Genomic DNA, 25296 nt, shown 5'->3' on the forward strand with positions numbered 1-25296 from the left:
TCTAATTAATTTATTCATTTTATCATAATGGATAAAATTTACTGTGAGAACCCTATAAAGTATTAAATTACTTCTACAAAATGTGGTAGCATGGCACTAATCAAAAGAACAGCATTAATTAGAAACAATATGATATGTACATGTACATATATTTTACTAATCATACAAAATTCATGGTTATACAAGAGCACCGCTAGGCGGAGCATTATATGCCCGAAAGTGATTTTTTTTTTAGTAAAGATGAAGCATTTGTAAGACATGGGAGTAAAATAAAGTATTACCTCCTTCAAATAACAATTCTCCTTTGAAGTTTCAATATTGTGGTCCAAATGGAACTTTAGGTTATGCCCCAGAAACTGTTTTCAATTCTAAGGTAAAAGTGACCTTGACCTTTGACCTTGTGACCCCAAAATCAATAGGGGTCTTCTACCTAATATGGACAATCATACTATGAAGTTTAAACACAGTAGGCCAAATGATACTTAAGTTATGTTCCGAAAACTGTTTTCAGTTTTAAGGTAATAGTGACCTTGACCTTGTGACCCCAAAATCAATAGGGGTCTTCTACCCAATATGGACAATCATCCTATGAAGTTTGAATATTGTGAGCTAAATGGAACTTAAGTTATGCTCAAGAAACTGTTTTCAATTTCTAAGTAATAGTGACCTTGACCTTTGACCTTGTGACCCCAAAATCAATAAATCAATAGGGGTCTTCTACCCAATATGGACAATCATCCTATGAAGTTTGAACACTGTGGGCCAAATAGAACTTAAGTTATGCTCCGGAAACTGTTTTCAGTTCTAAGGTCATAGTGACCTTGACCTTTGACCTTGTAACCCCAAAATCAATAGGGCTCTTCTACCCAATATGGACAATCATCCTATGAAGTTTGAACACTGTAGGCCAAATGGAACTTAAGTTATGCTCCGGAAACTGTTTTCAGTTTTAAGGTCATAGTGACCTTGACCTTTGACATTATGACCCCAAAATCAATAGGGGTCTTCTACCCAATATGGACAATCATCCTATGAAGTTTGAATATTGTGGGCCAAATGGAACTTAAGTTATGCTCCGGAAACCAAATTGCTAACGGAGGGACGGACAGACGGACGGACGCCAGGGGGTATAACATAATATGTCCGAAATTCTTTCGGGCATATAAAAATGGGTTGAAATTAAGAACAGGTAGGCCTTGTTCATTGTGCAAGATTAAATGATATGTTCTCAAGTCTGTTGTCATGTTGTCAAGGAAGGATTTACCTCTAGTGCAACATTATTACATATTTCCAATACTTGAAGCTGTTGTCGATTTTCATTCTAAAAACAATTCAAATTGAATTTCAGGTAGGCATGCATGTACATTTAATAATACTTGGCTTAACTTGGGGTTCCAATGTTACTGTCTATACAGTATTTGTACAACTATGTGGAATCAATATTATCGTTGAATTAAATCATTAACACTTTTCACCAATTTAAACCATTGTTTATGAAGACATTAAGTGATATTAAAGCTATTAAAATAATGAGATAAATTGTATATCTAACACTTTAACACCCTGTATAATCTGGCAAACACATAAACATAATGTAAATTGGCAAAAATGCACCACCCTGTGTAATTTGATGACACTTTAGGAACCCGTGTAATCTGGCAACAATCTAATTTGACAACATTGTAAAACCCTGTAAAATTTGACAACAAAGTAAAACCCTGTATAAACTGATAATACTGTAAAACCCTGTGTAATTTGACAATACTGTAAAACCCTGTATAATTTGACAATACTGTAAAACCCTGTGTAATTTGACAACACTGTAAAACCCTGTATAAAATGACAACACTGTAAAACCCTGTGTAATTTGACAACACTGTAAAACCCTGTGTAATTTGACAACACTGTAAAACCCTGTATAATTTGACAACACTGTAAAACCCTGTATAATTTGACAACACTGTAAAACCCTGTATAATTTGACAACACTGTAAAACCCTGTGTAATTTGACAACACTGTAAAACCCTGTATAATTTGACAACACTGTAAAACCCTGTATAATTTGACAACACTGTAAAACCCTGTATAATTTGATAATACTGTAAAACCCTGTGTAATTTGACAACACTGTAAAATCCTGTATAAAATGACAACACTGTAAAACCCTGTGTAATTTGACAACACTGTAAAACCCTGTGTAATTTGACAACACTGTAAAACCCTGTATAATTTGACAACACTGTAAAACCCTGTGTAATTTGACAACACTGTAAAACCCTGTATAATTTGACAACACTGTAAAACCCTGTATAATTTGACAACACTGTAAAACCCTGTGTAATTTGACAACACTGTAAAACCCTGTGTAAATTGACAACACTGTAAAACCCTGTATATTTTTGACAACATTGTGAAACCCTGTATAATTTAACAACACTGTAAAACCCTGTATAAAATGACAACACTGTAAAACCCTGTGTAAATTGACAACACTGTAAAACCCTGTATAAATTGACAACACTGTAAAACCCTGTGTAATTTGACAACACTGTAAAACTCTGTGTAATTTGACAACACTGTAAAACCCTGTGTAATTTGACAACATTGTGAAACCCTGTATAATTTAACAACACTGTAAAACCCTGTATAAAATGACAACACTGTAAAACCCTGTGTAATTTGACAACACTGTGAAACCCTATAAAATTTGACAACACTGTAAAACCCTGTATAAATTGACAACACTGTAAAACCCTGTGTAATTTGACAACACTGTAAAACCCTGTATAATTTGACAACAAAGTAAAACCCAGTATAACTTGACAACACTGTAAAACCCTGTATAATTTGACAACAAATTGACAAGTAATTACCTAGACAAGCATCCTGACCAAGTTTGATGATAATTGAGTCGAAAATGTGACCACTAGAGTGTTAACAAGGTTTTTCCATATTTGGGTGGTGTGACCTAGTTTTTCATCCGAGATGACCCATGTTCGAACTTGACTTAGAAATTATCAAAACAAACTTTCAGACCAATTAACAGGATATTTGGATCAAAACAGTAGCCACTAGAGTGTTAACAATATTTTTCTATTTTAAGCTCCTGTGACCTAGTATTTCATCCAAGATGACCCATGTTCGAACTAATCCGAGCAATTACCTAGACAAGTTTCCTGACCAAGTTTGATGACAATTGAGTCAAAATTGTGACCACTAGAGTGTTAACAAGATTTTTCTATTTTTAGCTACAGTGACCTAGTTTTTCATCCGAGATGACCCATGTTGGAACTCATCCGAGCAAGTACCTAGACAAGCATCCTGATTAAGTCTGATGAAACTTGTGTCAAAAATGTAACCGCTAGAGTGTTAACAAGATTTTTCTATTTTAAGCTCCTGTGACCTAGTTTTTCATCCGAGATGACCCATGTTTGAACTAATCCAAGCTATCATCTAGACAAGCATCCTGACCAAGTTTGATGATGATTGAGGCAAAAAAGTGACCGCTAGAGTGTTAACAAGGTTATTCTATTTTTAGCTACAGTGACCTAGTTTTTCATCCGAGATGATCCATGTTCGATCTCATCCGAGCTATCACATAGACAAGCATCCTGACAAAGTTTGATGATGATTGAGGCAAAAATGTGACCGCTGGAGTGTTAATAAGGTTTTTCTATTTTTAGCTCCAGTGACCTAGTTTTTCATCCAGGATGACCCATGTTCGAACTCATCCGAGCTATCACCGAGACAAGCATCTTGACCAAGTTTGATGATGATTGATGCAAAAATGTGACCTCTACAGTGTTAACAAGGTTTTTCTATTTTTAGCTACAGTGACCTAGTTTTTCATCCGAGATGACCCATGTTCAAACTCATCCGAGCTATCACCTAGACAAGCATCCTGACCAAGTTTGATGATGATTGAGGCAAAAATGTGACCACTAGAGTGTTAACAAGGTTTTTCTATTTTTAGCTCTTGTGACCTAGTTTTTCATCCGAGATGACCCATGTTTGAACTCATCCGAGCTATCAACTAGATAAGCATCCTGACCAAGTTTGATGATGATTGAGGCAAAAATGTGACCGCTAGAGTGTTAACAAGGTTTTTCTATTTTTAGCTCCTGTGACCTAGTTTTTCATCCGAGATGACCCATGTTCAAACTCATCCGAGCTATCAACTAGATAAGCATCCTGACCAAGTTTGATGATGATTGAGGCAAAAATGTGACCGCTAGAGTGTTAACAAGGTTTTTCTATTTTTAGCTCCTGTGACCTAGTTTTTCATCGAGATGACCCATGTTCAAACTCATTCGAGCTATCACCTAGACAAGCATCCTGACAAAGTTTGATGATGATTGAGGCAAAAATGTGACCGCTAGAGTGTTAACAAAGTTTTTCTATTTTTAGCTCCTGTGACCTAGTTTTTCATCCGAGATGACCCATGTTCGAACTCATCCGAGCTATCACCTAGACAAGCATCCTGACCAAGTTTGATGATGATTGAGGCAAAAATGTGACCACTAGAGTGTTAACAAGGTTTTTCTATTTTTAGCTCTTGTGACCTAGTTTTTCATCCGAAATGATCCATGTTCGAACTCATCCGAGCTATCAACTAGATAAGCATCCTAAAAAGTTTAATAATGATTGAGGCAAAAATGTGACCTCTACAGTGTTAACAAGGTTTTTCTATTTTTAGCTCTTGTGACTTAGTTTTTCATCCGAGATGACCCATGTTCAAACTCATCCGAGCTATCAACTAGATAAGCATCCTGACCAAGTTTGATGATGATTGAGGCAAAAATGTGACCGCTAGAGTGTTAACAAGGTTTTTCTATTTTTAGCTCTTGTGACCTAGTTTTTCATCCGAGATGACCCATGTTCGAACTCATCCGAGCTATCACCTAGACAAGCATCCTGACCAAGTTGAATGATGATTGAGGCAAAAATGTGACCGCTAGAGTGTTAATAAGGTTTTTCTATTTTTAGCTACAGTGACCTAGTTTTTCATCCAGGATGACCCATGTTCGAACTCATCCGAGCTATCACCTAGACAAGCATCTTGACTAAGTTTGATGATGATTGAGGCAAAAATGTGACCTCTACAGTGTTAACAAGGTTTTTCTATTTTTAGCTCTTGTGACCTAGTTTTTCATCCGAGATGACCCATGTTCGAACTCATCCGAGCTATTAACTACAAAAGCATCCTGACCAAGTTTGATGATGATTGAGGGAAAAATGTGACAGCTAGAGTGTTAACAAGGTTTTTCTATTTTTAGCTCCGGTGACCTAGTTTTTCATCCGAGATGACCCATGTTCAAACTCATCCGAGCTATCAACTAGATAAGCATCCTGACCAAGTTTGATGATGATTGAGGCAAAAATGTGACCGCTAGAGTGTTAACAAGGTTTTTCTATTTTTAGCTCCAGTGACCTAGTTTTTCATCCGAGATGACCCATGTTCAAACTCATCCGAGCTATCACCTAGACAAGCATCCTGACCAAGTTTGATGATGATTGAGGCAAAAATGTGACCGCTAGAGTGTTAACAAGGTTTTTCTATTTTTAGCTACAGTGACCTAGTTTTTCATCCAGGATGACCCATGTTCAAACTCATCCGAGCTATCACCTAGACAAGCATCTTGACTAAGTTTGATGATGATTGAGGCAAAAATGTGACCTCTACAGTGTTAACAAGGTTTTTCTATTTTTAGCTCTTGTGACCTAGTTTTTCATCCGAGATGACCCATGTTCGAACTCATCCGAGCTATCACCTTGACAAGCATCCTGACCAAGTTTGATGATGATTGAGGCAAAAATGTGACCTCTACAGTGTTAACAAGGTTTTTCTATTTTAAGCTCTTGTGACCTAGTTTTTCATCCGAGATGACCCATGTTCGAACTCATCCGAGCTATCAACTAGATAAGCATCCTGACCAAGTTTGATGATGATTGAGGCAAAAATGCCACCGCTAGAGTGTTAACAACTAAATGTGAACGGACGACGGCCGACGGACAATCATCGATCCTAAAAGCTCACCCTGAGCATGCTCAAGTGAGCTAAAAATAGGAACTGGTATGAATGTCATGTTCTACAAGTGTACCATCTTTATATAAAGATAATATTAGGGTTGATCGCGAAACTGCAGCAACTTATATGAAATACAAAAAGACTTATACAAATGTAACAGTTTTGCAATCAACCCTGCAATAATGAACATGGATACTTACACATTCTACAATTTTGAGAAGACCATTGTATGTTTTTATATAGTCTTTATCAAGCCCTATACCCTCGGAACTTGTTGTTGTTGAAGACTGCTCATATGTTGTAGCCATCCTTTACCAATAATATACAAGTCTCTAACCTGTCAAATAGAAATCATGAAAATAAAATCACAATCCACATGCTTTTAACATAAAGTTATAAAACACAAATATAAAAACAAATTTGTTAACTTGATTTTTACGAATAAAAATAAAACTAATTAACATAACATGACATTAACTGCTAATAATAACAGCTCCTTCCAATAAGGCCAAAAAAAAAGCATTCCATAAGAGACGCTGCCATTCACCGACGTCGCCAACAAGTTGTTTTTACATCTTGGTTTGCTTTAGTTTTCCCATTAAGGTTAAACCCCTTTTGGAGGACATACAAGTACAGTTTTTGCTTTTCCATTAAGGTGAAACTAATTTTGGAGGACATACATTTTCATGAAATTATTTTCACATAATTTAACCCCTCATGAAAATATCTGATTATACAGTACTGAAGATCTTATGTTAAGTTCAAGTATGAAGATTCTATATTGTAAGAATGGACAAGTTATTTATGACTATGGTAAAGACTGATCAAAAATGAACACAGTAGGGAAAATCAATATGTCCCTCTTCTATTATTGATAACAAAAAACACTACAACTTGATCTGTTACATTTATTCTAAAATATTTTGATTAAACACAATTATAACCATCAACTTTTTATATCAACTTAAAGCTACTATCTTATACTCTGTGGTTTGAAAGGGTTTTTAAAAACAGGAAAAAGTCCATTTAAAGATAAATTTACACTATTTTAATAATAAACGCAGGTTTTAATTTACCAAGAAACTAGATAAAAATTACATTTCTTAGCCTTAGAAATACCAGCTTATCAAAATAATATCAGTTTTTTTAACCACTAGTAAAGTAGCTTTGATATCAAGTGTTCCACTTAACAATGAATGCCACTTAAAAAATATGCACGTAAACAATGTGTTAATTTTTGTAATGATATGACATATTCTACTTATAAAATGTATGGCTTTTCACACAAAAAAAACTACACAATGGCCGCAGTAGTTATATATTGATATGATTACACCTTATTTGATCAAGGTGACATTTATAGGTATACACTAAACAAATAGATCATTGTAAATATTGTTCTCTTTGTTTCAATTCAATCAATGTAGAGGAGAAAGTTTTACCATTTGAGCCACGTCATGACAAAACCAACATAATGGGTTTGCGACCAGCATGGATCCAGACCAGCCTGCACATCTGCGCAGTCTGATCAGGATCCATGCTGTTTGCTTACAAATCCTATAACAAGTAGAGAAACTGATAGCGAAAAGCATGGATCCTGATCAGACTGCGCTGATGCGCAGGCTGGTCTGGATCCATGCTGGTCGCAAACCCATTACGTTGGTTTTATCATGATGTGGCTCAAATACACTTAAAATATATACCTTCTATTAAACACACTTACTGACTGGTAGCTTTGTTTATAGGAGCCTTTATCTTAGTGAAAAATTTATTCCTCAGGATACCAAAACAAAGACAAAATCAAAATTTGACCTCAATCAAAATTTCAAGATATTATTTATTTACAGTTTCTTTGATGTTTTAAAGGATTGTTTACTCAAGATGAATTATTATTGTTCAATTGAAACTTTCTTTGTAAACGCTTGTGCATGTGTAAACTATGTATATCAAATATTCAATATCTTATTTTATTAACCATAACATATAGCATATAGCCATCATTACATAATATAGGTAAAGTGTAAGAAATTTTTACAATAAAATGTTCATACTATGGCAGTGTCTATACTAGGATTTGAAAAAAAGGGGGGGGGATTTTTATGGAAAAGTGAGAATTTATAGCATTTGTTAATCTTTTTCCTTCTTTCTCTATGCAAACTTTTATCCCTGCCTCTGAAAAAATAGGGGTGAATTCTCAAAAATATGAGTGAATTTCCCCATCCCTCGTTCTAGAATTAACACTGATATGGTACAAAATGTTTTCTGAGAAGTTATTAACAATATATCTTCATTTAGATTTAGCAATTTACAAATTAAGAAAGTTGACAATCTCTCCATGCTACTAGTGCAGACCAAGATCAGTTATTTCATCAGTGACATCTCATCATGGTCTGCACTGAGAACTTATGTTGAAATTTCCATTAAAATGATGAATGGTATTGTCTGGATTGAAAGATGAACAAGTCCATAAAAGATATTTAGCATGATCAGGGTTGAAATAGTAAGGTGGTAAGCCGAGTTTTTTCCCTTCCCTTTGTCCCCTTATCAGCTGTATCAATGCTGTATAAGCTTAAATAAAAATATTTTGGATATCAAAATTACTTTGAATATTTCTTACTCTGCAGGGCGGAGATATAGTGAAACCATTTAGCAGAGATTCAAACATCTGACTTTCACCACAGTGGGACGCCTTTACCAGGGGTTTGTTATACTGTTACACAGATCATTATCAATTTTAGAAAGTAAGTTAGTAAGTAAGTAACAACTTTAAGGAGGCAACACAGTTGGGCATTTAGGGATATCAAAATAAAAATTTGAAGTTGATCTGTCAACGGTATACAGCCTGGTATAGAGCCTGGTCAGACTACATGCAAATTAAGACTGGCCTGGGCCACCTGGCTCTATACTGGTGGCAAAGGTTTATCACTGTGGTTCCAGCAAGGCGAGGATTAAAACACTGTAATGAATTGACATCAATTGATTTTGGAACTGTTGACTGATGTGAATGTTGTAACTTAAGGGATTAAACTGCTATTATATATTCAAAACATCAGAATAAAGCAAATAACAGTACAGAATCAGATGAAATTGCATACTTGTCCAAATCACCATTGTCACTATTATTCAAATAGGTAACTTTTTTGACATACAGGAGATTAAATTGCACCCAGCCTTAAGGCCACTATGCTCCAAGCATCAAAGCTCTTCAAAAGTTGACTCCCAAAACCTTGTCATGTAAAATACCTGTCTCCCTCACTGACATTTTACACAAAACAATTATAACTTTTACTTAATGAGTTAAACCTTACAAGTTTTACTTTAGGCAATATGACAACATAATAATGTACACTGTACCTTCATATAAAAAGAGAAAGTTTTCTTCATTGTAGAACAGAAGAAAAAAAAACATCATTTATGAAAATTTGCTTTAAAGTAAGCTGTTATATACAATTGTGTACATGTACATTTTGTATGACTGCAGTTTTCCCTTATTTCCAACTCAGTAAATAAATTCAGTGCAGCAATAAATGCATTTTTGTCATAACTTAATACTTAATTACAATTGGACAATATACTTATATCTAGAAATAAACCATAAAATTTTTGTTTTTTATAAACAAACTGTAGGACAAGAAATAAACCATAAAATATGTGTTTTTATAAACAAATTGTGACAGAAGAAGTTTAACATTCACTTATAAGCTGATACCGAAATTCATTTCCTGTGATAACAAATAATACTCGGAAAAGATAACGCAAAGATTTGATGACACTTTTTGTTTCATAAATGTTGGGAGTATTATTAATTATTTTACCACATTGTTGTTGCCATATTATTGTAGTATTGTAGGTGTATATATATTGTAAAATATGATTTTTCTTAAAGGCCCACATGGAAAAGTGGGAAACCAAATGTGTAGCCTCGATCAATCAATCAATCAATCAATCAATCACTTCTTTTAAAACGTTTGGTCATTATAGACATTATTATATATTCTTCAGTGAACATTGCGGACCAAGATTAGCCAACACATTCATGCAGACTGACCAAGGTCTGCACTATTCACAAACCTATAAACATTGTAACAAAAGTTTCATCACTTACATTCTGGAAAATAAACAATACCATGCATGTTTACAATTTAAGTAAAAAAGGTCTCCAAATAAAAAATTAGAAAAATTACTCAATAATAATCTTTTTTTGTTCTAGACTTATATATCATAACCACAGAAACAAGTTAACATAAAGTAAGGAAGATTTTACTTACAACTGGAATTAACTGTAAATATGAGTTATAGGAAGAAAAATATGTAATGGAAGTTATAGGGATAAAATATGAAGAATTAAATCCAAATCAGTCCATGCATGTATAATAAGGTACATCGCCAACAGGGAAGAAATTAAAAGTTGAATGAATGAAATAACACCCTGCTGATACACATACATGAATAGTTTACATTTTAAATGAAGCAGTGAAGGTTGCTAGTGGTAACAAACTGATTGATAATGTTGTTATAATATAATATAGTACACATCACTCACGATAATATGTCTAACTTGAGTAAGGATGATCAATTTGAAAATCCCATCAGTCTCCAGTTTTTCACTATTTAATTTTTGTTACATTTTTGAATTATTTTTTTCTTTTTTTGGGGGGTGGGGGTGTGGGGGGGAGGGTATATGCCACACAACAACACTGTTAAACTGTTATTGCACCTTCCCAGGTTTCATAATGGAAGGACTCCTCAGGCACCCCTCTAAATGCATTATTTCAGGTATACCAATGAACTACTGACCTTTAGTGAAATACTTGGATAGCTCCCTCAGTCACATGAAAGAATTAACAGTATTCAAACCCAGAGCAGCAAGAGACTAGTGGATGTAAACCAGAAAAAACTTAACCACTAGACCACAGCAGCCTCATGTGTTATGTGTTATGTGACACAATGTATACCATTTTAATAATCATATCAATAGCATTGCATAAAGTTACTTGTATTTCATTTTTCTTACTGAATTAGCTTATGGCCAAACTGATAAAATATTTCTAAACATTCAAACATAACAATGTAATAATAAGATCAGCTTATGTCCAAACTAGTGCCACACTTCAAAACATTCAAATGTTACAATCACAATGTAATAATGAGAGTGACAAGTCAAAAATACATCAAAACACATTCCAAGACGAAGTAAACTTTGATAAATGAGTAGCATATGTACTGACAGCAACTTTATCATCAACTTAGTTACACCTCATTAAATATACTGTACATCCGTATACAATCTAACTCATCTTCATTAATGTTGTGTACATGTATTACTTCTACACTTTATTTACTTTTTTCAATCTTTTTATACATTAACTTCTTTCTCACAAAAACTTGTTTAGAAGCAAAGATATTTAATGATATTTAACCCCATAATTATATAGCATAGAAAAAAATTCAACTGTTATTTTTGTTATACATCTCTATATTTCAACAACAACACACAATCAAAGTTGTCTTGGGTGGAAATATTTTAAGATATTAATTTTGGCTGAATTTGCATTATTTATTTATCTTAACCTCATCCCCACATAGATGAGCCGTGTCACGACAAAACCAACATAATGGGTTTGCGACCAGCATGGATCCAGACCAGCCTGCGCATCTGCGCAGTCTGATCAGGATCCATGCTGTTCGCTTACAAACCCTATAACAAGTAGAGAAACTGATAGCGAACAGCATGGATCCTGATCAGACTGCGCGGATGCGCAGGCTGGTCTTGATCCATGCTGGTCGCAAACCCATTATGTTGGTTTTGTCATGACGCGGCTCATATATAAAATATGATATTTTTCACAGAATGCTTAAAGGCACATTAGGTCTCATCAATAAATACATAGTAGTTCTGTTATTCTAATTGCATTAATAATTGATTCAGAACATGCGATATGCTGGTATGCATATCGCATGTGAGAAAATAACAATGAATATGAAATAATTTGTATGAAATGTGGCAAAATGTAAACAAAGTGGTATTTTGACATCTATATAAAATACTACATCACTTTAACTGTACTGATTGCCAAAAAGCAAAAGATAGGTCTGACATAATTATGGACTTTCTGATTACTGCATCTGACAGGACACCAAAAATTTAAAATAAAAAAGCTTTTGAAAAAAATAAAATGATAGCATTCTGAAAGCTTACTGGGCCTTTTAGCCTGATAATTACATGTACATGTATATTAATTGAAACATAACATCAAGTCAAAGTTAATCCTACATTTGGCATATTTGGTGACACTCCCATAAAATTCCTAATTCATTACACCTTTTAACTGTTATCAAAGGATCTATACATTTTATTGTTTGAGTGCATGAAGTTAAAGAACAAAAATAGTTAACAATTATAACATGAAGGTTTTTTTTATCAATATTGTGATAGAGACCTGCTAAGCTAAATTTTACTAATAATTAAACTTGTATGAATTGCTGATTGATTAAAGAGACAAATGATTTATAATTTTTAAATGTACATTTTCTATTTTGAATTTGGAACAGTCCATTACAGAGTAAGCAGATTACACAGACATGGAGATTGGTCTCTAAATTATTTCTTTTGTGTCAAAATTTTAGTAAATTTATTTACAAAAATCACAGTGTGTATGTATAAACCTACAATAGTTTATTACAATATAAATTCATATGATTAGAAGGTCAATATTTATATTTCAATAATGCAACCACTAACCTAAGGATGATGACAGACAAATTCATGTTTTTTGTTGTTGTTTTTTGTTGTTGTTTTTTTTTGGTGGGGGGGGGGGGTTATTATTGCTTTTATTTAACTTTACACAAGTTTAGAAAAATATTGTTACCAATGTATCAAAATAAATTAAAGCTTTCTTAAAAGCAAATTACAATATTATCTATAAATACAAGTACACTTATAACAAATAACACTGTTAGCCACAAAACTTAACATTTTAAAGAAATCTCTAAAAATTTTAAAGGCACCAAATATTATAACTACAACAACCACTACAATCACGTATTTCTGATTTTTTCCTCAAACCCCTTTCTGGTGATCTTGACATAGCCTCTCAAAGTTGCACCTGATATTCTAGTGCCTACTGGTTATGTGAACCACTAATTCAAATTTCAATTGCAAACCATCCCTGTGTATACTGAAATTACCTGGAAGACTAAATAACCTAACAGAAACATTTCCTTTTCAAGCTATAACAAGTAATTAGTTTAACTTTGATGTAAGACGCAACCATGGCCCTTAACGCTCAGCCTCTCCTTGTGATGATCATCTTTTTTTAGTGCCAAAGGCTCAAAATCCATCATCTGGGATTCTGCAGATCTTTGCAGACCCATACTCCACTCTTCCTCCATATGTTTAATTATAATAAACAAAAAAAATATTTTTTCTACAAAATAAAGATTATAGTTAGATTCAATGGCTGCTGGTTTTTATATCAGTTCCATCAGTATTTGAACTATTTCAGGCATCAGTTGGTTAACAATATTCCGATACTTGTGACTTGTAAACCTGTTTTTCACAAGTTACTCAGGAGTTTCATTATCTTTGTAAGAAGATGGGTCATTTCTGAAAGAAGAACTGTACTTGCCAGAATGGAATTCATTATAAAGTAAATAATTGAAAAGTGGTCCATGTAAGATCCATATAGCCTAATGCTCCACATGAAAATACCTAAATACAATGTACTTGAACTAGTATAATATATATGCAACAGCATAGGTAAAATGTAACCACAGACTTCCATCACTGGGGGAATAGCACAAGTTTTGCTTTGAATTTTTAAAACCTATGGTCAAAGTGGCTGACCAGTAGATAGTCAGGCTGTGAATCCCCAATAAAAGACTATCAAGTACACATCCAACAAATCCTGTCACACCAAAGCAAAACCCTATTTATGAGCGCCAAAGGTACAGTGAAAAAACATGACACAACGTAAATAGGGCCTATTTATTTGAATCTTCCTGCTATCCGTCAGCCTTTCTGTCGTCAGAGTAGGTTTCTATGGTTAAAATTCTGGAGCATTACATGTACACATACTTCATAACTTCCTTGCATAAGTGGCAATCACTTGGTTTAGCAATAAACTAGTCCAACTAAAATTCACACACATATGACAGGTAAACCTCGCTGAATTAAATGCACAAGCCCAAAATCAATTTAAAATTTACACTGTAAATAGAGCGGCCATGACAGGAAGTAATTGGCGTCTGATTTCTAGGGGACACAACTAAAGCTGGACTGTAAATTACAGTGTTATTTACAGTCCAGCTTTAGTTGTGTCCCCTAGTTAATCAAACGTCATTACAGTAATGGCTAACTGTTAGTGTTTACACTACATTCATGATTTATAGTTTTCTTTCGAAAGTTTTTCGTTTCTTTTGAATATAATTAGTATTATTGTGAATATAATACATGTTTACATCATTGAATGGCTTTAGAAAAAGATAATTGTTGATATTCATTGAACAGTAAGTAAAAAAATATCAGCGTTATATATAATATGTGGTGGGTGGGGTAATGCGGTAATTTCGCAATGAGCGTTCTAATGAGAGCCTCGTTAGAACGCGGTGGTGAGACATTGGACCCCAACATGAGCGTTTTAATGAGGCTGAAGTGTAATTGAAAAGTGGTCCATGTAAGATCCATATAGCCTAATGCTAAGACCACATGAAAATACCTAAATACAATGTACTTGAACTAGTATAATATATATGCAACAGCATAGGTAAAATGTAACCACAGACTTCCATCACTGGGGGAATAGCACAAGTTTTGCTTTGAATTTTTAAAACCTATGTCAAAGTGGCTGACCAGTAGATAGTCAGGCTGTGATATCCCCAATAAAAGACCTATCACTACACATCCAACAAATCTCCTGTCACACCAAAGCAAAACCTATTGTATTGACAGGAGAGTACAGTAACAGACACAACGTAAATAGGGGCCTATTCAATACATTTCAGAATCTTCCTGCTATCTGTCAGCCTTTCTGTAGTGTCAGAGTAGGTTGGCTATGGTTAAAATTAACTGGAGCATTACATGTACACATACTTCTAACTTCCTTGCATAAGTGGTCAATCACTTGGTTTAGCAAAAAACTAGTCCAACTTATTGCACTGCAAGAGAAGATATTGTGCTATTTTCGTATCTGGACAATATCTCGCCTCTGGAAGTGAGATTCTGACCCAGAACCAGAATATCTCAGAATCAAGCTTTGGCACATCAATACTGTATATTTTGACTAGCAAAAAACATATTATCTTATTGAATTATGGATGGAGCATGAGCTTTCACCAATCTTACAAACTGATTCCATTATATTAAAACAATATATGAAATTATAATTCAATAAATATAAATAACACTTTATCGTCACTTTCAAACATAACCCTCACATTCATTGATTAACTGTGCATACAGATAACAAGTTCAAGCAAAACATAAACTCCATTTTTTTTTCATAAAAAAACTTCTTCAAAATAGCAAAACGTTTTAATATGACATTACCACTAAATAACGAATTTACAAATTTATCTTTTGTCCAACAACAACTAAATCAAAGCCACAGCTCGCGTCTAATGTCAGCAGATTATGAGGAGTTTCTAAAAATAGAAATATTTTTTCCCTAATCGTTTAGAATTTCTGTTTACATTTCAAGTTATTTGCATTTTTTCAACAGAAACACGACTGGCAACCTGAATAGCATGTTTGCAAAATAATTTCCTTATTAAATGGTGACAATGCAAATAATATGTAAAAGTGGACTTCTATGTAAAATTGAAAATATACCTCGAAATTGATTACTAAAATGTCCGAAAATTGTAAATATTCCAACCGGAAGTAGGTAATCAGGAAGCGTTACTCTTGCGGACAGGATAGACATCAAAGTACTTGAATGACTGTAAATCAATTAACCTTGTAATATAATTATTATATAGATTTATTTGATGTAATAACGCAACTTGTATGAAAATATAAAAGTGTGTATTTGATATTAATATTAATTGTAAAGATTTAAAACTAAAAGAAAACATATAGAATCTAAAGCAACTCATCTTATAAGAGTATTGTGAAGATATTTTTTTCCATTCATGAACAAAAATGACAGTTAAAATCTGGCATAACGGTTTGAAAAAAAGTATTACAATTTTGTAGTGAATTCTTCTCCACTGAAACCTCTCTCAGAAAAGATGAAGGACCGTTTTGATTTTAATGATTTTTATTATTCACTCTCTCAAATAAATACAGAATTTGGTAAAGAATTTAGTCTATATATTATCTTGACAACTCTACGACTTGAATAATTTGTAAGAGAATGCGAGATATGCGCACAAATTTGAAAATTCCAATGGATTCTATTAATTATATCAAATATGGCAGAAATATCTGTAACTTCGTAGAAGTGGGAAGTAATTTAATTGAACATTTTTTCAGTACTAACGACAAATCCGATAAAACAAATTTTTCACTAGATTTTATCTCGTTTTGCAGGAGAAACCATCTAACCGCAATTTTCACGTGCATTCAAGGACCAGTAAATTCGTGTTCATGTTATAAAACCTTTCATTGTAATTTTATAGACTTCATGGCAAAAAGAAAAAGACGTTTTCTTAATTTTTCTTAATTTTCGATATGCCTAGAATCCCGCAAAATTTACGCGAACGTGCAAATGGCATGCTTAATGATGGAATAACGATGGATGCCGTCGCTATGTATATTGTATGCTCTACTCGTGCTATTCGTCACCTTAGGCAACGTTTTCAAGAAACAGCGACCATAAAGTGGAAGTCCGCGCGTAGCGACGCGTGCCCAAGACCAATATATTCGGAACACCCACCTGCGCAATCGCTTCGAAACTGCTACAGCTACTGCTGCTAACACCCCCGGTACACATATCAACCTTAAATATGCCATAACAGTGCGCAGTCACTTGCGCGAGGGTGAGCTGCATGGATGTCGACCATGCGTTGGTTGTGTTTTGAGGCGACGTCGCCGCGTAAATCGTGTGAACTGGACATGTCCGCACCAAGATAACTTAGACAATACTGGAATACCTTTCTTTTCTCTGATAGTCGAGGTTTTTCATTCATCGAGTTGATGGCAGGGTTCGAGGATAGAAATGAACGTTAGGCCGACTGCTGCGTACTTGAACGTGATCGTTTTGGGGTGGGTGTCTGGTTAGGCATTGCACATGACTTTCGCTATCGAAGAGAATTTGCATGCCCAACGCTAGGGACACTTAATTTCATCAGGGCGAATAACATTGAATTTGTTTTAATGACTGGCCAGCTAAATTTCATTGAACACCTTTGGGATAATTTGGACCCGCCCTATTCCATTGTCAAACGTCATCCAAGACAAGCCTTACATGCCACAAGCCGAAATCCAACGATGCCAGGCAGTCCTTCATCATACCCAATATTAAATGGGCGACCCCTTCTGCATTTTAACTACCATTTCATTACTTTTGTATAAATCCTCAGCAATATTTTTTCACAAAAAATCGCAATAAAATACTCTTTCAATACACTTTAATCCTGATTTTCATATTTGTGTATATCTGCACTTAAATACAGGGGAATTTTATCTTTTTTTGTTCAGTATACTCGTATACGTTTTGCTGAAAGTAGATTGATTAATTGGCCAAGCGTGCCGGATTAGGTAAATTCGAAGATCATTTGCGCAACAATAGTACGTTTCTGTAGCATATGATGTTATTTTATAATCGTTTTAATTTTCCCGGTATTGTCATTATGGCATAGCATTCTGGCATACTATCTATTCATGGGAGGTAAACATTGCGATTATTTTCACAATAAAAATAAGTAGTTGTCTCCCTTACATTGCAAAAGAGCCATCAATTTTCCATTTGAGATTTATATTACAATATAAATCCGTGATTGAAATGTTTGATAGTATTATATACTGACAATTTTTTTTTAGAATTAACGGATTAAACAAGTTCCAGACAATCTTTTAAAACTTTATCAATATCAGAAAACAGGTGTTGAGAAGCAAGACCTTTTCAAAAATGACAATCTGCTTTGTTAGGGTTTGGCTGGGTTACTGATTTGGACACTATCAATTTAAAGGAATTATTTATTAAATTTGCATATGAGTATTTCTTAGCATTTTGCTTGATTTGTTAGACATTTACCACTTCCATTGTCCAAACTCCTCGAAGTTATTACCTCCCTTTGCAGATTGTTCGCGATGTACATTGATCCAAGGGAAGTAATTGTGGAAAAATATTTTGAAAATTGGCTAGTAGTTTCCTCCCTTGCATTAGTAATTGGTCAAGTTTTTTTATACATATTTGTATTCAAGACTAGTTGTTAATCATATTCTCAAAACATATATTAATCGTTTTTGAGTCCACTTCCTGAAACTAACCAGTACCGGTGTCAAGAGGAAGCATGGATGTGACAAGAGTATAGATCGAACTCACACTGACCATGTTAAGAGGCCGACACCTTTACCACCGGGTCACTACTCCCATCAATGCCATGCTGAACATTTGTGTTCTTGAAATTTTTATTAAATGGTTCACTTGAATCTTTCAATGTGACTAGATGTAACAAATAAAGAACTCATAAAAATAAATAACAAGCATGTTGTATAGTTTTCATATTTTATTATGAAAAAGAAAAAATTCAGATCAGACCAAAGTCCCCAAAAAGTTTGGATGACATGATTTTATACAGGAAACAGAAAAATAAATAGTATACTATGTATTTACATGAAATATCTCCCCCAACAAAGCTAAATCTATGAAAACCAATCTGATATACATGAAATCAGCAATACTATGTGCACAACCCTAACACCCCATAAACTCAGTATCCACTGGAATGTAAAATATTGTTTCATACTTTTCATAATTTGATTAACATATATAATTTATATATATACACATTTCTCATAATGTGTTAACTAAAATAATCTATATATTTGAATCTAGCAACAATTCAAGAAATAATAAAATAAACTTTTTTTTTCACATGCATTTTGCAGGTATTTTAAAGTAAAGCATAACAATTTTTATTCAATAAGCTTTGAGACAAGCATAACAAAAAAGATTTTTTTTCCTCATAAATTTTCAAAGTCATTTAATGTAATTCATTTAATTTGAGCCAAAAATTAATCATTCATAAACAATTCTTTGATTTTTTTCGTGTTAAACTATAAATATAGATCTAACACAAACAAAATAGACGTCAAAACATGAATTGCAAAATAAAATTAAAGAACCAGTCTGTACAAAATAAAGTAGCCAACCAATCAAATAACTTGAAAGAACAGACTTGTTTTCTAGCAACCAATCAAATAACTTGAAATAACAGACTGGTTTTCTAGCACAAAATTACATTTGCATCTCATCACACTGAAAACCAAACAACCTGACATTTCTCTAAGATCAGGGACAATCACCTGTATACATGTAAACAACAATAATAAAAACTAAAGCCTGCCAGTTTTATATACAACCTATTCCTTGAGACATATTCAACTAGAATAAACATAAACTCATTTGTAAATAAAATCATAAAATATATAATCTTTGATTGCATATTAGAGCAATTACATCTGCCCTGAAGTAATCAAAAAGACAGGGAGAAAAATTCCCCTACTACTGTACAACTATTTCATTACAGTAACCTTCAGCCTGCAGCTAATATGTGACCATTGCCTTCTGATCATGGTCTGCACTGTTTGCTTATCAAAACTTCCCTAAAAATGATAAATGGTTTTTTCAAGATAGAACGCTATACAAGTCCATCAAACAAGCAAACAAAAGTTCTCCAATGTAAAGATGTATAAATCTTAACTCCAAAACAATTCTTAGTATTTTCAATTATTTTATATACATAATACATGTACAACAACACTAAAGCTACATTGAGAACGTCATATTATATAAGTTTACTAAGCAAAAACCTTATATCAATATATACATACATTTGTACATCTCAAAATACATGAGCACAAAAATAAATGGTCCCTCAATATACAAGAAACCTAAACAACAATATAATTATCACAGATTTCGATTTAAATCACTGAGAATGATTTTTTACTTCATATTTTGCACTAATGATGTGCTTATTCAAAATCATATACACACTATTTTCCACATGTGATTAATCCTAGCCATTCATACAAAGTCTGTTGCATATTCAAAACAACAACATCAAAAATATCTCACAAAACATTAATGTCAATCAAAAATATGTTATCAATTAAACTCTTGTTATAAACACAACATTCAAGTTTTTAAATGTAAGTTTTTCCAGGGAAACAGTCTTGCACATTCACAACACACTCAATCCTGTCATATTCTTACGTTCACCACTTTCTTTGAGATCTAAATGTGAACCTCAACAAAATCATCATGTTTTATCAATAAATGTAGATAACAAGTAACTTGATCCTCTTTATAAACAATCTACTATATATCATGTACAAAACCTATAAACTTCAATTAAAAAAAAAATATATATATCAAATAAATCAATTAGAGGATTATCAATTACCAATTTTATGTATCAACATAAAGTGTATCATTTTACTTGTAATCAATATTTAAATATTTACGATCCAAACAATCATGAATTATCAACATTTCATTTTATATACTACTAAAAACACCAGCAATAACAGCAGAATCAAATTAAGTAAAAAAAAAAAACAACAACATGGAATGCAACACACATATATTTACAACCTTTCCTTAGTGACAAAGATTATACCAGTATTAAATATAACAACATTTTTCTTCTCCCAACTTCCTTAATGAACGTACCATTATAACATAATTCTTTATGTAATCTTTCTTACATTTAACAAATTCAAAATTAACTTCTTTACAGAATATAAAATTTTTCTGTATTCATGTACTGCCTTAAATAATCACATTTTTTCTTTACCTATTTTTTTTTTACAAAAGAAAAATCAAGCTACCAGGATGCCTATCAAATTTAGCAGCAACATTAACAGTATAAATCTATGTTTCATAAAGCTTTATCATAAATCTTGAAACAACCATTTAAATAACATTGATAACAAATAATTTTCAAAAACATAATGTCATGACCAAACATGTTCTGAACACAAGTTTTAATTTCTCTAGAGCATCCCCTGTGTTTGTCCGAGACTAGTTTGACCTTTGGCATCTACAAAGCCGAGATGGATAAACATGTAATAAAAGGTTACTTTACGAGGCTTCTGCGAGACCGAGATATTTCGCCGCAGTTTTAGAGTCGGCAGAATCTAGCATTTGCTCAATGGCGGCCGATTCTACTCCGAGAAGATTATGTAACATGTCTGCACTGCAGTCAAAGAACTCTTTCTTCACGCTATCTAGAGATGATGGAGTGGTTTTTGGTGACTTGCGAGATGTGTCCTGAAAAATTATGAATTATTTTTTTCTTAATGTTATAGTATAAAAGTTTTCACATTGAAAATAATAAAACTTATTAAGTAAAAGTAAGACATGAAAATTCCTTACACAAGATGTTAATGTTAAGTTTGAAGTTAACTGTTTTTCACTTTGATAACTTTAAAATGGATCAACTATTCAGGAGCTTATATCAGAAAACTCCACCTTTCAAAAAGGAACAACCAATCAGGTGTTTATATCAGCAAAATACCATCTATATATCTGAATGTTTAAATAAAATTGTACAAAAGTTCTTCAATTTACCTTAGATGTACCAGGTACAGCACTGGTTTGAGCCAGAGAACCTATGTGTGATCCACCAAGAACCATTTGTCCACCACTGAGCCCTTGAGAGAAGAGGTAAGTACTAGTTGAGGAAGGCACACCTTCAGTCTGGGTAGAGGAGTATGGGTAAATTGTCACGTTGCGACTTGGTGTCGATTTAGCAGATCGTGAACCTGTAACAAAAATTAAAATCAATATTATAGTTAATTGAAGAATAAATTCTTTTTAATCAAAACATAAATCGTGAAATGTCAAAACTGTAGACCAACTAGGTTTCTTTTTATTCAAAGACTACCTACTGGAGCCCTCCACTGTGTCACATATATATACAAATGTAGTTATAATATGAATCATATTAATAACATATTATTTATTATATCGCTTCCCATCTTTATGCCTTTTTAAAAACGCATGACATATTTAAAATTTGTTTAGTACAAATTTGAAATTTCATTTATTAAAAGAAACCAAAGTTGTTTCTATTTTTTATAAACCACATATTTCTCGCCATAAATGACAAAATTTTACCTCTGTCGTCAACTCCATTAGAATCATCGTCATCATCGAATATCCTAGGTGGCGCTCCGGCATGCTTCTTGCGATGTCTCATCATACTGTGCTTTAACGTGAACCGTTTTTGACAGATGTCGCATTCAAATGGTCGCTCTCCTGTAACACAATATAAAATATGTATAATCATAATGTACATTATCATACTGCATACGCCTTGCATTTATAATAACGGAAACAAAATTTACTTTTCTGTCAAAACATGTCACATGTCTGTAGAACTTATAAAAAATCTAATTTCCCTCCTTAGCAGTATTATCATATTCTAATGAATTAAAAACAATAAAATATCAACAAAATAAAACAAAAATAAAACAGTCTCTTAGGGAGGAAAATGAAAATTTAACATCAATTAAACTGTCAGGAATATTAATGTGCAGATGTCCTGGGTATCATAAAAGGTTACAAGTAATATACAAAATGTGATTGTTTACTGCACTCATTACTATTTCATTGGGTTGATCTATATGAAAAGTCTGTCTCAACATGTTTGTTGTTGTCAGTGCTTAATTGTAAGATATTGAGGATAATTGTTTTTTGTTTTGTTTTTTGTACGATTATAAGTCATATCAACACTGTAAAGGTCAAGACCTTTGGTGTCTCTTTATACATTATTTCAGACAAAAAGTGGACACATGATTGGACCCACCCACCTTTTAGAAGCTTATTTAGAAAATAAATAAAGAAGAAACTATGTATACCTGTATGTGATCTCATGTGTCGTCTCAGATCTTGAAGAGACCAGAATCTCTTTGGACACAATGAACAGTACACCTTCCTCTGCATGTAGTCTGCTGAGATCACTTCCATCTTGCTCTCGTCACTTCCGGTGCCCGGGATCTCCAGCAAAGAGCCGGTATCCAGCTTGTTGCAATTGTTCTCTACAACCTTATCCATGTGGACGGAAAATTGTTCAATTTCCATGACTTTATTTTTCTCTTTCAGTATCTTCCAGTCGGAGTCGTGAGCGTTAGCTTGATGATTCAGACAGTCTACTCTTGATTCGTACGAGGCATCGCAAAGGTAGCATTTGAATGGCAGATCAATGTTGTGTTCTTTAAGATGACGTACCAGCACTTTTCTTGACGGAAACATTTCCTTACACTTCCAGCATTCTGTAATCTTGTCAACATCGTAATTATCTCGCTCAGGGTTAATTATTCTCTCAGCAGACCCAGTAAAAGGTTTGCTGGGATCAAGCAATGTTTCCTGACTGATTTCAAATGGAATGGGTGAAACGGAGTCGGACAAAGTTTCGGGCTTTCGCTGCATATCAATCTGAGCTCGAATCTCTGCTTGAATCTTCATCTCCATTTTAGCTTTCTGTTCAATGATAGCCTTCTGCTCTGCAATGATTTTCTCAATATTTTTCTTCATGGTAGTTAGGTCAGGACTGGATGAATTTTGGTGCTCGTCAATTTCAAGATTTCTTTCAAAACCATCACTTGAGGTGTCCTCAACATTCTGAATCTTTTGCAGATCTGGCATGGCCATTAACAGGTGCGGGGCTATCTTCATACCCTCATGTTCGGCTGCTACAGGTTTCTTCTCAATAGATGGCAGCTGATCATTTTTCTCAAGTTTTTCATGTACATTTTCTGTCCTCTGCACCTCATCTGCAGCTTCAATCTCAGTTGTAAAAGATGCTGAGTCATCATCCATTTTCTCTGAAGAATCAACACTATTGTCCAGGTCTTCCTCAAACTCTTCTGTGTTCATATTGAGGCTTGACGAGTCTTCTGCTTTCGGAGGATTTTCTCTCGCCCTGATTTCCATCTCTAAAGTCGCAGCCTTGATGGCAGTCGGAGACATTCTTTCAATGTCAGCAATATTTTCCGGCAAGTTAGCGCCATTATGACGATCTCTATAATGCTTCAGCAAATTACCTAAAATAATAATAACGATATTCATATAGACACTGACTTCCTCTAAATACATTTTAAAGATATTTATAAACAGAAATTATTTTTTGTTTTAAATAGACATTGAAACCTAATGAAACAAAGGATTATATTTCTACAAAATTATTAAGTATCAAAATGTCTATTGTTCTACGATTCCTATAGTTAAGTATAAAAAATAAATATTTAACTTACTTTGTGTAGAGAATGAGCTGAATACACATAGAGGACACTTGTAAGGTCTATCCATCGTTTGGCGAGATAGAGGGTCCAACATGTTCACACCATGTTTACGGATCAAATGGCGTTCACGATTCGATTTAGTTGAGAAAGTCACTGGACATCGTGGGCATTTGAAAGGTTTCTGACCTAAAAAGTAACAATAATGGTACATTTTAATACCAAATCAAGTTTCTAAATAAAATACCGTTCCCAAATAGAAGATATTCACATGAAAAATATCCTGAACAAAATCTTAGGCTACAATCTTGATATCCATCATTGATTCAAATACTATTGAAACATGTTTTACAATATTTGTGCCCTAACCTACATGTATGTCCGTTTCGAAGGTGATTGTAACTTTCATTCCAGCAGGGTAAATATTACAGAACAGAAAATGATTACATTACAGTTGTGAAGAACAGGTAATTTGTAATCAAGAATGAATTAGCTATACCTGTATGAGTAAGAAGATGCCTGGTGAGTGAACTGACCCATGGGAATGCACGCGGGCAGTATGGACAAGCAAGCTTGTGTGGAGAATCTGCGTACGAGTTCCTTTTCTTTTTTGGTGGCGCATTATCTCCCTTTTCACTGTCCGACTTCATGGCTCCAGATATCGACCCATCGCCAGAGTTATCATCATTTAACTGTAATCAAAGATGTCAAAACATGAAACAACTGTGCCATCTTTATAGATTCATCATTTTTTAAAATTCTCCAAAAAAAGAATAACATATTAATACCTAATGTTTACTTTTAAAATATATATACATTCTAAAATCAAGACACATCTGACAAAGTTTTGCT

At 33.6% G+C, this 25296-nt stretch overlaps 2 protein-coding genes across 11 annotated transcripts in view; both read right to left on the minus strand.

Moving 5' to 3' along the window:
* Positions 1 to 15999, minus strand: part of LOC132724547 (CKLF-like MARVEL transmembrane domain-containing protein 4) — a 35008-nt gene extending 19009 nt beyond the window's left edge. Inside the window, exons 1-2 of one of the 3 annotated variants that reach the window (XM_060709416.1) lie at positions 15859 to 15999; positions 6230 to 6366 (exon numbers count right to left, since the gene is read on the minus strand). In XM_060709416.1, coding sequence (XP_060565399.1) covers positions 6230 to 6337 — 108 coding nt within the window. In that variant the 5' untranslated portion in view covers positions 6338 to 6366; positions 15859 to 15999. Of the gene's footprint in view, positions 1 to 6229; positions 6367 to 15576; positions 15717 to 15858 lie in introns of those variants that run through there. The other 2 variants (XM_060709414.1, XM_060709415.1) reach the window with 2 other exon arrangements.
* Positions 16000 to 18683: 2684 nt separating this feature from the next.
* The window catches only part of LOC132724548 (ras-responsive element-binding protein 1-like), a 61467-nt gene continuing 54854 nt past the window's right edge, over positions 18684 to 25296 (minus strand). For all 8 annotated transcript variants that reach the window (XM_060709418.1, XM_060709422.1, XM_060709417.1 and 5 more), the window contains 6 exons: positions 24944 to 25136; positions 24460 to 24633; positions 23065 to 24249; positions 22322 to 22462; positions 21773 to 21966; positions 18684 to 21472 (listed from right to left, as the gene is read on the minus strand). In XM_060709418.1, the coding sequence (XP_060565401.1) occupies positions 21284 to 21472; positions 21773 to 21966; positions 22322 to 22462; positions 23065 to 24249; positions 24460 to 24633; positions 24944 to 25136 (2076 nt within the window). In that variant the 3' untranslated portion in view covers positions 18684 to 21283. The remainder of the gene's footprint in view (positions 21473 to 21772; positions 21967 to 22321; positions 22463 to 23064; positions 24250 to 24459; positions 24634 to 24943; positions 25137 to 25296) is intronic.

This window comes from Ruditapes philippinarum, unplaced genomic scaffold, assembly GCF_026571515.1.
Source record: "Ruditapes philippinarum isolate M1 unplaced genomic scaffold, ASM2657151v2 ctg257_1_1_1_1, whole genome shotgun sequence".
Classification (NCBI taxonomy): Eukaryota; Metazoa; Mollusca; class Bivalvia; order Venerida; family Veneridae; genus Ruditapes; species Ruditapes philippinarum.